This window comes from Hipposideros armiger, unplaced genomic scaffold (genome assembly GCF_001890085.2).
Source record: "Hipposideros armiger isolate ML-2016 unplaced genomic scaffold, ASM189008v1 scaffold_198, whole genome shotgun sequence".
Taxonomy (NCBI): Eukaryota; Metazoa; Chordata; class Mammalia; order Chiroptera; family Hipposideridae; genus Hipposideros; species Hipposideros armiger.
This window is the reverse complement of record NW_017731548.1, coordinates 1,976,547-1,990,042: the sequence shown is the minus strand read 5'-3', so window position 1 is coordinate 1,990,042 and position 13,496 is coordinate 1,976,547. Positions and strand designations below refer to the sequence as shown.

At 31.1% G+C, this 13,496-nt stretch overlaps 1 protein-coding gene across 1 annotated transcript in view; it reads left to right on the top strand.

Annotated features, from left to right (window-relative positions):
- NBEA (neurobeachin) overlaps positions 1-13,496 on the top strand; it is a 707,336-nt gene that overhangs the window by 343,188 nt on the left and 350,652 nt on the right. The window contains exon 34 of the mRNA XM_019653151.1: positions 3,156-3,217. Within this exon, the coding sequence (XP_019508696.1) occupies positions 3,156-3,217 (62 nt within the window). The remainder of the gene's footprint in view (positions 1-3,155; positions 3,218-13,496) is intronic.

Genomic DNA, 13,496 nt, shown 5'->3' with positions numbered 1-13,496 from the left:
ACAGCAACTTGTCTGTTCCCCTTCCCCGATTCCCCAACACTGTACCCCTCCTCCAACCCCCAATAAAAATTTTTAAAAAATAATAATAAAATAAATTATCTTAACTTTCAAAAGTATTTATAATTTTGTTTCTTTCAATATGTATCTATCTTTGAATTTGACCCTAGCCCTCCAGTCCCACTTTCGAGTCATTCATCCCCCAAGCAATAAAGGTCTTTCAGATTTTGTTGTTGTTGTTCTCTGCTCCCTCTGTATTTTTTTGCTTAAGATAGTTCTTTTGGTCCCCACGTCTGACCAACATATGCTACTTTCTACAAGAAAGCTAAGAAAGCTGTCCAAATCATCCAAGTTGAAATTAAGCACTAAGACCTTTCTCATAGTCACATATTGCCATCCTATTAATGTGAAATTGTTTATGCTGCTCTACAGCAAACATGAAATGAACTTACAATTTAGATAACTTGAATTTAAGTCCCAGTTCCACCACTTACTGAGTGAAACACCTTGGACTATCCACTGAATCTCTTCATTTTTTTTATCTATCACATGAGGTACTAATTAATAATTCAAAGAGTTGATAAGAGAATCAAATGAGACAGCATATGTAAAAGTGATTGTAAATTATAAGGCTCAATGTAAATGTTAGATAATCTTAGATTTGAATTAATATTATTACATGAAGCGCTTGGGAAATTGTCAATAATGTCTTTATTTATTACTATAAACTCCTGAGCTCTAACACTATACTTTGCACATATGAGGAGATACTAGATAAGTTGATCATGAAATTTTTGCCAGAGACAAAAAGGAAAAACTCAATCTGTTTGAGGCATACACTTGTAAAGTATTTGTCTTATGCATATACAGCCTGAGTTATGAGACAAATTTGGGTATCTTGAGCTTATGATTAAAGTTATATAAAACCATGTTTGTAAATACATCTTAAATTTTCAAATGTGGGTGCTTTTTTTTTTTTTAGAAAGTGTGCAAGGATAGAATGTCATCAGACAATGCTTGTATTTTCTATATTTATTAAAAGAAAAAGCACAAGTTTATCTATTTGTCTTAATTATACTTAGAAATAGTTCCAACTAAAGTGATTATATAATTTTTGAGGTTGAAAAGCCTTCCAAAATTGCCTCCACTTGTGATCTCATTGTCAGGGTTAGTTGTTTTTTGTTTTTTGGGGTTTTTTTTTTGTCTTTGGAAGAGAACCCGTTAGTTTATTCTGTTTGAAACTAATTAGACAAAACACATTAGTAAATGTGTGAGAATCTGTGGAGTTGAAACCATTGTGGCCTTTTTCAAAGCAATGAGAGTGCTGTTTGCAGACCGCAATTTTCCTATCCTATCAATTTGTAATCATTTTCTTGGAAGAAACACTGATGGACCATTTGTTTCCATTTTTCTTATGATAGAATGATAGTATTTGTAAAAATTATGAATGGTCTTTTTACATAGGGGTCTTTTGGATGTTCATGTAAAAGCTTAGCTTGTGAGAATTGAATGTAATTGCATGCATTTTTTTCCTAATTTTTACTTCAAGTTGTTATGTATTTAAAAACTCTAACACAGAGACTATATGGTGAATGATTATATAGTCATTTTTATATAGCCTTGTAGTCTACTCATTCTTTATATAGCCTTACTGTTTAAAATTTGAATTGATGTAGAGTATGTATCTTAATTGTGATCCTTTTACTATGCAGTCTTTGGGTCTTAGTCTTTCTTTGTCAGAATTTCAAATAGTTGAGTAGCCAACAGGTGATAAATGTCCCATTAATCTTTCTGAGTAACCAGCTCCAGAGTGTGAGAATTGCTGATCAATTACAGCAATTGTCTCTTAAATGAGCTTTTCACATCTGCCTCTTATTTCATTAGTTAACTGTCTGCCCAAAGATCTGATAAGATGGAATACTAGTGCCTTTTACAGCTTGTTCTGTCTGTCTGTACAATAAGGATATGGTCATTAGCAGAGTGGGCACTGAAGGGTATTTATCCATTACCCACAACTAATATACATGCTCATGTCTAGAAGGCAGTTGAGACTATTTATTGACATCACCTTAAGAAGAAACAAAATAACTGTTTTCGCTTCAAGTCTCTATTTAGCAATAACTACTGTAAGATGATGGCGTTTCTTACTATACAAAGCTTTTACTGATTATATTTGTCCTCATAAACAGAAAAATCAAGTCTATTAATAAAAAACAGTGACAGACTTTTAAAAATATTTTTTAAATTATCAAAAATCATAATTAACATACTCTCATCCAGAGATTGTTATTAATTCTTCGTCATATCTTCCTGTTTGCACTTTAAAAAAAATACCAATCACAGTCTGCTTTCTTATATGTTACACAGCAGTCATCCTTTTAATTGGAAAAAAGTCTTGATGATTAATTAATGTTTAAACTGTTTATAGGAATAATATTTCCTTACCTGTAGAATGGGAATAATGATAGTATTTCACAGATTATAAATAAAAATTAAAGGAGAACATGTACATAGGGTAATTAACACAGTGACCAGCACATAGTAATTGATATGAATAATAGCCTTTATGGCGTAAATATTGTTACATTTCTTTCTTTTTCTCCTGATGTCTCTTCAGAGACTTTGGAAGCAGAACACTGGAAGATTTTCTAAACAGTACTTAATATGTTAATTGTGTGAAATTCATTTTTAAATATATTTAAAATTATTTAACAACTGACAACCTATGTGGAAATGCCTATTTGTCAAATTATTTTAATTTTGTGTTTTGGAAGAAGATTAAGGTAGATCTTCAGTGATCGTAATTCTGCATTCCAGGAGATAACCCCATAACAAATGTCATTGTAATGAAAGCAGCTCTAACTAGCTCATCAATTTCTATACTACCCCTCAACTTGTTTAATTCTAAGAAACGCCTTGACCAAATAAATAACCAAAGCATGCAGTCAATATTTTTTAGTATATTCTACATCTTCTTGACAATCTGAATATTTTTAAATTAATGCTATGAAAATATGTTAGTGAATGTGTCCATTCATGTTATTTTAGCAGTTCCATTCTAAAGAAAGTTTTTATAAGCTAAAACTGTATAATGAATTAACTTGGAACGATGATGTCTACCACGGTAATTTCATTTTGTTTTCCTTTCTTTGTTGTAGGCCTTGTTTGCATGAAGTCCAGCACTTCTGTGGTTGAGCTTGTTATGCTGCTTTGTTCTCAGGTATGAAATCTTAGTCACTTGATTACATTAAAGAACATGAAGGAATTTTTGTTTCTAACAATACAGTGTATACTCCCGAATATGTATATGTTTATATCTGTTTTAAACTTCCACTTATTATCCCATAGATGTACAAAATAATTTATTTTGAGATATACTTTTATGTAGATAACCTTGCCAAGGACATATTGATTTGATCTCCTTCTTCCACTGTGTAACTGTCTCATTCTTTCCCACCTTCACTACCCTTCCATTGGTCCCTATTTTTTTACTCTCTGAAAAAATATATACATATGTAAAATTTGTTATTGATCTTTTGATACCCTTCTGTATGTCCCATCTTTTAAACAGGATACAGTAGTAGAATTTTTAATTTGGGTCTTTATTATTAATTACATAGTTTCTTCTCTATTAGATTAGAGATAATGAAAACTTAAGTTTGTTTTTCATGCAGTAGTCAAATATAAAATGCAGCTCATTAGTGAGTGGACTTTGATATGATACCTTTCTGCTTTCCTTTCGTTTTTTAATGGAATTTCTACATTTCCCTGTAAATTCTAAAAATCTATTTATCCTATTTGTCTTTATTTATCAGAACTAAAAATAGAATTATAATTTTTGGATATTGTTTCTTAGCAATGATAAGAACCTAAATATGTATTTTACATTTTTCTAATACGTAAAATAAAATAGGGACCCAATAGTCTTTCTTCTAACTAGCTCTTTCAAGTCTCCTAGTGATCCTGATTTTCACTTAAGTATAAATATTTTGTAATTTGAGATTGAAATAAAGAGGTTACGTATGTTTGTAATAAGCAGTTATTACATTTATCCCTAGTTTCCTCAATAGAAAGAAAAGTACATTTAAACTGTTTCTAGTTACTGACCTGAGATCTGCCTAAAAGCACAGCTAACTCCCAAATAAAAAACAATATGGCTTCAACTGATCCTGTAAAACATCGCAAAAACAAAACAACCAAAAACTTACCTATTGATTTCCAGTCTTTAGGTTTACTTTCTTCAAGCACATATTCATAGGGAAATCATTAGGTCCATTTCTCCCTTTTCAACCAGGAAGAATATTAATAAGACGTTAAAGAAAATGACTTCCCCATCAGGAGTTCATCTTCAAGGCATTTAAAAATTGTTACCTAATGCTAGAGTCCTGAGTTCGAGAGACATCCTGCGAGATCTGTCCGGACCTTTTAGGATCTTGATGATACACATTTAAAAGAAAAATGCTTTTATGAAAAAAAAAATAGCTTAAAATTCCTTCGTCCTTACCTCTGGGTTTCACTGCAGTTGAGAGAAATAAAGAGGAATGTAGCATTAGGGTCTAGTGTCTTTGATGGCCTCATCATCTAATCATAGGTTTAACATTACTCATTTGCTGGCTCCAGGAATTCCTGCCATTAAGGGCCCTAGAGATGAAACTTTGCCTCAGATATTGATTGAACGGAAGAGTGAGAAATTCAAGCTCTCTATGCAGTGCACTTTCTTTCAGTGTTCCAGCAAAGCAATATTATAAACATGTCTCTCAGTTTCATTTTTAAGTTGAAATTTTTAAATAATTTAGAGTGCATTTAAATATTTCACGTGGTTAATTGATGAAATATACCTCCTCGAAGTGACTTAAAAATGTGTTTGTTAAAAATGAAGTTCTACTTGTTTTGTTATTGTCTGTTAAATTGAAATGTTGCTTTTCACAAAATGTTTTTAAAGAATCAAATGAGTAATCTTCCTTCAATACTATTCACGTGGGAGGAGTTTATAGTCTACTTTAAAATTAGCTATAAGACCAACTTCGTAGATCATTAATTGTTCCATGGATGTCTAAAACCTTCATTTTAAGGACACACAAAAAAATGAGCATGTCTTCAAAGTTTCTAAAAACAATCTATTTTTCTCTGCTACTCAAACTCAACATGATTTGTATCCTATTTTCTTCCATTAGCAGGGCATTCATAGCAGTAGTACACTTCTGATAAAGAGAAATAAGTATAGTTAATGCTGTATGGAGACTGCTTGGCATAGCACTCGCCAAAGCTGGCTTCCCTTCTACAGGCCTTAATGCATCTCTTCAACAATGGAGCTGATCCCTGTGAATTAGCACAGTTCTGTAGGCTGTCTTTGTTCCAGGGCGGAAGGCAAGCATAAGGAATCTTTTAAGCTTCAGAGTTCTGTGTTTTCTTTTTGGTTTATTTTACAGTTAGCCCTTTGTAAGTATTTATAGCTCTATTATGATGAACATTGATTAGTATTAATTAAATACTTCAAAATCTGAATGTGTGACTAATACCTTAATGTGATACATATATATATATATATATATATATATATATATACACACATATATATATATTATATATACATATATATATACATATATATTTCCCCCCCCCACAGTGGGAATTGTAACTAAGCCATTATCCATACTGTAATTTAATTCTTGGTTAAAACAAGGTTTCAATGCAAATGGAATTTATAGTTTATTTGCTTAAAATATGCTCTTCTTTTTTCAAATTTAGATAAACCACAGAAGGATAAAATTTTGGTTTTAGACAGTAGGTAGCTAAGAGTTGAAAAAGGAAAGGAAAATGCAACATTTCTTGCAGATTTTGTTTTTCTTTAATTTACTATAACACATTAGATACTTTTTTTTGATACTTATATTTTTATACTCGTCATTTGGGAGATTTCATGTTAGCTATTATGTATTATTAAGGATATCAGCTTTTCTTTCCTTATTATCTGAGTTCCTGATTAAACTTGCTATTGCCAGTGGTTTATGTGCAAAAAAATATGGTCTAAATTTACATGAGGTCATATTACAAATGTCTGAAGGTACTTGTCAAGGATAATTCAGTTCATATGGACAGCCTTTTAAACTCCAAGGGACATGCCATCCAGTCTACCCCCAGTGGAATTTTTGGTCTCTGTAGAAAACATATTTTAAGTTTTAAGAAGCTGTTAGCATTATCATTATATTACATTTATTTTTTTCACAAATACCCAAAACATTTTTATTGTATTTTGCATATTTTTCCACTTGGAATTTATGACACTCAAATAAATACTAATAATTGACTATGTATTCTTTTTCCCTTTCAATTTGTATTAAAGTTGCACTTAGTACCATCTTTCTTTAAAAAAAAAAAGAAAATGGTTTTCTGACATTTGGAAGTAAAACTGACATAAAAAATTAATATATATCGTTTGACAGGATCAGTGTTTCATCAGTTAAGTACAGTTTTCCTACAGAGTTCTTAGTATATCACAGATCTAATACTGTCTTCTTTAAACTTGTTTAAATTTTTGCAATCAGATGTGGTTGAGGTACTTTATTCTATATGTGTACCTTATTTTCCCATTACATGATTCTGAGTGTGTTGTGTTCTTTGATGAATAGCAGATTTAGTTTTCTAGTAAACTTTTTTTTTTTTTTTTTAGGTACTAGAATAGTTTCTAATTATTTCCAGATTTTTTTTTTTTAGGAAGTCTCCATCAGAGGTACTCCAGGAAAAAACTGAGTGATGTTATCCCGTAGGATTTCTTTAAGTTTTCATAAGTAAAGCTTAGCAGATGTCACTTGTGTTTTTCTGTGCCTTATCTGTCAAGAGAAACGTTTTATAAATTGAGAAACTTTTATGTAAAAAATCATGTCTCTTAGTATTTAATTACTTTGTGACTTGAAGCACTGATTAAGCAAATGCATGCTTAATAAATCATTTTTGTTCTCATTAAAAGCCCAAACCTGTATAAGTGACATGAAGTAGAAGTCAGCCTTGCAAGCCTCTTTAGGATCTGTGTATGAAGTTACTAGCATGAATTATTTTGTGGTTTTGTTCGCCTTTCTTCTTTTCTAAATACTTTATATACTTAAATAAAAAAGGATTTCAGTGACTTCACTGATGTGATCAAGGCCATAACCCAGGACTTTTGAACACAGCACATACAAAAGAACCACAACTGAAGAACAATCTTCCTTTTCAAATGATTTGGCCTTTGAACATTTAAATTTTTCATTTTTCTTCAATATGATCCAGGTTAGTCAGATGGTACAAAGCAAAAAGACATACTTTTCTTCTAACTATAATAAACCTAAGATTGAGATAAAAAGACATAGATAAGATGAATATGGAGGCCTACTGAAAAATACTCACTCATGAGTATTCAATATTGAAAGGATTTTTGTTGTGTATAATACAGAGATTATAAATGTAAGTAAACCAGAGGTGGACTAGATTTTTTTCATCCTCTTTGGAAATATGAAATCCTAATTATCATGATGAAATTATATCACATTTAGCTATTTAATTAATAACTGCTTTTTTTAGCATTATGATGGTTACTAAATACTGGGTTGTTAGAAAAGTGATGATACATTTTTGCAACGACAAACAGAAAAAATACGTCATGACTTTTCCAACAACCCAATATTTACTGATACTTTCTTCTATTTTTTGAGTCTAGTGCTCATTTGTGAAAGTTGGCCATTATGTAGCTTAATTTGAAATCAGTAAAGAATAAAAATTTGTGGCATGATATTTTAAATTGACTAGAATCAAATACTACTTATGTATGGTTCAGAAAATTGATTCTATGGACCAAGAATAAGATTTTGCGGAAGGCTCTATTGAGATGGATTGAAGACAGACCCCTTGAAGCTAGTGAACTTCTATAAGCATTAGCAGGGAAGGACATGCAGACTTAGGAAACAGTCTGAGCAAAGATCTGAAGAGAAATGAACCGGTTACGTGCTCAGACCAGTGACCAGCCTCATTTGGAGCACTTTAGAGGTTAACTAGCCAGGCTATATTTATTTGGGTCCGTTTAGTTATATGGGGGAATTACACATTTCCAGGCAATACATCAAGGTATTTTTCCTTGAAATTTCCTCGGGTATTTTTGAATATAAAATATTGTAGTGTATTATCAGAACACAATTGATGTGGATAAGAAATTTCTAACTTGTGAGTATCGTAGTATTGGGTTATTTCATGGTTTTGCCCTTACAGGTTTTGCCTCTATTTTCAAAAGGAACACAGCTACTGTTTCATTCCTGAGTATTTAACAAATCCCTGCCTTTTTCTCTAAACAATGCCTGACCCCAACTCTCATCTGTAATATAACATCATATGAAAGTAAAGGGGCAAATTGGGCATTTAAAAAATTTGGAGTTGCTATGATTATATCATCTTTCTTACCATAAAGTTTGTAATGTGTCCTAAGTATAAATAAAAGTTAAGCGGGAGATTAAAAATCTGGTGATGCGTAAAGATTATTGCCAACTTGGGTCATAATAAAGATTTTAAATTATGAGAAAATTACATAGTAAAAATGTAGACATTTTGAAGGAAAAAAGAGATATAAATATAAATAATCAGAAAAGGTCTATTTATTGTATCTTGAGGAGAATCCCTACTGAACAAATGCAACAGGAGGGCATACTCAATTGTGTTAGGTACCCAATAATTTATAGCATCCCTTTATAAAATTTAATCAAAGATTTAAAGACCATATAGTTCAAATTACTTTTCATCATTTATATGAGGTCTTTTATTGTTGATTTTTTTCTGATTCAATGTTCCTTTTTTAAGATTTTTATTAACATATAGGTAACATACAATATTATACTAGTTTCAGGTATACACCATAGTTATTAGTTATTCAATAGTTATATACCAAAACAAGTGATATCATGGTAAGTCTAGCAACCATCTGACACCGTACCACGCTATCACAGTATTGTCGACAACATTCCCTGTGCTGTACATTACATCCCCATGACTTATTTGTTTTATACCTGAAAGCTTGAACCTCTTATTCCCCTTCACTTTCCTCCCTGTTAATTTTTCAATTACAGTTGCTATTCAATATTATTTTATATTTGATTCAGGTGTATAACATAGTGGTTAGACATTTATATAATTTATGCAGCGATCCCTCTTGAGTAGCCTAGTACCCACCTGACACTATACATAGTTTGTGCAATACTATTGACTATATTCTCTATGCTTTACTTTATATCCATGACTATTTTGTAACTGCCAATTTTTGCTTCTTAATCCCTTCATCTTTTTCACCCAGCCCCCCAGTCCTTCTCCCCTCTGGCCACCATCAGTTTGTTCTATGTATCAATAAGTCTATTTCTTTTGTTCATTTATTTTGTTCTTTACATGCCACATATAAGGGAGATCATATGGCATTTGTCTTTCTCAGTCTGACTTACTTCAGACGACTGGATAAAGAAATTATGGTACATTTATACAATGGAGTAATACTTGGCCAAAAAGATGAATGAAATCTTACCAGTGGATCTAGAGGGTATTATGCTAAATGAAATAAGTCAGACTGAGAAAGAATATTGAATTATAGAATGTTTATTTAAAACTATCCAAAAGAAAAGGATGACACAAAGCCCTTAGTCTTCCAAGGTCACTTTATGGATGTTATTTTGATTATGCAATAAATTTACACCATAACAAAGTTTATTTTTCTGTTGCCAATGATGTCTATTGTTTTGCTCATTACTATGCCATCTACACCTAGCACAGTGTCTAGCACATAGTATAGATACTTGTTAATTAATTAATTACTTATTGATTTAATTAATGAGTAAAAGGAAACTCAGTTCCCAATATGATTTGATGAAATTATTTTTATTGTCTAAAATTTATAAACATTGAATATGCCATTTTAACCATTTTAAGTATACAGTTTAGTGGCATTAATTACATTCACAAAGTTACATAGCCATCACCATTATTTATTTCCAAAAATTTTCAGTGCCACAAACAAAAACTCTCTCTACCCACTAAGCAGTAATTCCCCATGTCTCTCTTCCCAAGACTCTGGTACCTCTAATTCACTTTTTGCCTCCATGATTTGGCTATTCTCAATATTTTACGTAAGTGGAATCATACAGTATTTGTCTTTTGTGTCTGAAAACATTAGCATAATGTTTTCAAAATTAATCCATGTTGTAACATGTATCAGAACTTCATTTCTTTTTATGGTTGAACGGTATTCCATTTTATGTAGCATTTGCATTTTATTTATCCATTAATCTTCTAATGGGCACTTGCTTTGTTTCCACTTTCTGACTTGTAAATAATGCTGCTATTTTATTGGCCTACACGCATCTCTCAGTCTCTATTTTCAGTTCATTTAGGCATATTCCTAGGAGTGGAATTGCTGAGTCATGTGGTAATCCTATGTTTAACATTTCAAGGAACTGCCAATTTTCCACAATGGTTGCATCATTTTACAATTTGATGAGGAATGGACACATGTTCCCATTTCTCCATATCCTCTCCAACACTTATTTTCTCTCTTTTTAAATTTGTTGCTATATACATTATTATTATTTTTCATTTTAGCCATCCTAATTTGTGTAAAGGAATATCTTGTGGTTTTGATTTGCCTTTCCCTAATGACTAATGATGCATCTTTTCATGCACCTATTAGTCATTTGTATGTCTTCGCTGGAGAAATGTGTATTCAAGTTTTTCCTGTTTTTTTAATTGGGATTTTTATTGTTGAGTTGTAGGTATTCTTTATTTATTCTGGATAGAAAACCCTCGTCAAGTATATGATATTCAGAGATTATCTCCCATTCTGTGGGTTATTTTCATTCTCTTGATAGTATCCTTTCCTGCACAAAAGTTTTTAATTTAATGATGTCCAATTTATCTATTGTTTTCTGTACTTCTGGTATCCTATTCATTGACTCATGGCCAAATCCAAGATGATGGAGATTTTCCCCTATGATTTTTTCTAATAGTTTTATAGTATTAGTTCCTAAATTTTGGTATCTGATCCATGTTGAGTTAATTTTTATATATGATGTGAGATAGGGATCCAACTTTGTTTCCTAGCATGTAGACATCCAGTTTTCCAAGCACCATTTGTCAAAGAGATTATTCTTTTTGTATTGAATGGTCTTAGAACCCTTGTTGAAAATCAACTGAGCATAGATGTACAAGATGATTAGATGTACATCTAATGCAAAAGTAATTCCTAATATTAAAACATAAACTACTTTTAAATATTATAAGGCGAAATAAAATTTTGCCTAACCCCGTATTTTCAGTACTTATGAGTAATAACAATTAATCACTTCATGTGTATTCATTCAAGCTGTGCACATAAATACAAATTATTTCTTTTGTTATTTGTATAGGCAAAAATTGCTGTTGTAACAGCAATCGTTTACACATTGCTTTTTCCGATTGATACTCTAGAGCTGTACTGTCCAGTGAAAATATAATGTGAGCCATATAAAATTTAAATTTTTCTAAGGACCACATATAAAAAGGTAAAGAAACAGGTGAGATTAATTTTAATATATATTTTATTTGACCTAAGTATAATATCAACATGCAATCAATATAAAAGCTAATTAATGAGATATTTTATATCCCTTATCTGCACTAAGTCTTTCAAATCAGGTGTATATTTTATACTTAGAACACATATCAGTTCACTAGCCACATTTCAAGTGCTTGTGTCGCCACATGTGACTAGTAGTTGTTATATTTGTCAGCAGAGCTCTTCTCGCCATGTACAAATATCTATGCTGTTTTTCTTTTTATGTTAATATAGTCCAAAGTAGAACAGTTCCAGAAGCTCAGAATATTGTAGACCTTCAAGCAAAGATCAGTTAATTGTATGTCAAAGATTCCTTTAAAATATTTGTTAAATATTTTAGCAAGGTTAAAAAGGATAATATCTAAGTTTCTTACAATGCTAACATTCTTATACAACTATTGCTTCATGATTATTCATGAATTAATATGGAATATTTAATATAGCTATACATAATTCTGCTTTATGCCAGTTAAGCCCAACAGGGTCTTAGCATTCAAAATTTAATACTGGAAGTTCCTGTGGTTCTTAAGTAGGAACATAGATAAGTGGCATATAATAATTTATAATTTTGCCAAGGCATGAATTCAGATCATGTATGCTACAAGATTGGAATGTGGGAGTGAGTAAGCCAAGCAGATAACAAAGCATCTACCGCTCAATGCAGCCTGGGTGTTCCTATTTATTTTTTTAATTTATTTTTCAATTATAGTTGACATACAATGTTATGTTACTTTCAGGTATACAACATAGTGTTTAGACATATATATATACCTGACAAAGTAATCACCCCAAAATGTCTAGTACCCATCAGGTACCACACATAAACAGTAAATTATTTGGCGGACAGGACTATGTCTCACATTTTTTTCCCCTTGATTCCTGGTCGTAATGTGACATAATTGATCATTAAATTTTTCTGTGATTATATATAATATTAATTTTGGAAAATTAAAAAAATACAAAGAATCAAGTAAAAATAAATTATAACATTATAACTAGAGGTAATTACTATTACCATTTGGTGTGTTTCCTGCCAGTACTTTTTCTATATGCATATTTAGATATAATTTTTAAAATACTTGAGAGTGTACTTTCTATATAATTGTGTAATCTAGCTTTTCCTGTTACACTAAATTATAATTACTTCTCTGGATGTTTAAATAGTAAATATTGATAAATATTAAAAAGCTTAAATTTTAATTTTTAAAACTTAAACTGTTTATTAGTTTGACTTAAACAGTAATACCCATTCATTGTAAAAAAAATACACTTTGAAAGATGCATAAAGATATGGAATGAAAAGTAAACAGCCTTCCTCCCCTCATCTGGTCATTTCCTCACTTCTTGTAACATGCCTTTAAAATTTATTTTCCAATTACAGTTGACATACAATATTATATTAATTTCAGGTATACAACATAATGATTAGACATTTCTATAAATTACGAGGTGATCCCCCTGATAAGTCTAATACCCACCTGGCACCATACATAGTTATTACGATATTATTGACTATATTCCCTATACTGTACTTTATATCCATGTGACTATTTTTATAACTGGCAATTTCTACCTCTTACTGCCTGTCATATTTTTCATCTGTCTCCCCAATATTCCTCCTATCTGGCAACCATCAATTTGTTCTGTTATCTGTAAGTTTGTTTCTGTTTTGTTTGTTTGTTTTGTTTTTTTAGATTCCACATGTTAATGAAATTGTATGATATTTCCCTTTCTCTGTCTGACTTATTTCACTTAGCATAATACCCGTAGGTCCATAGGTCCATTCATGTTGTCACACATGGAAGATTTCATTCTTTTTATGGCTGAGTAATATTCTAGTGTGTGTGTGTGTGTGTGTGTGTGTGTGTGTGTGTGAAGATATATATATATATATATCACATCTTCG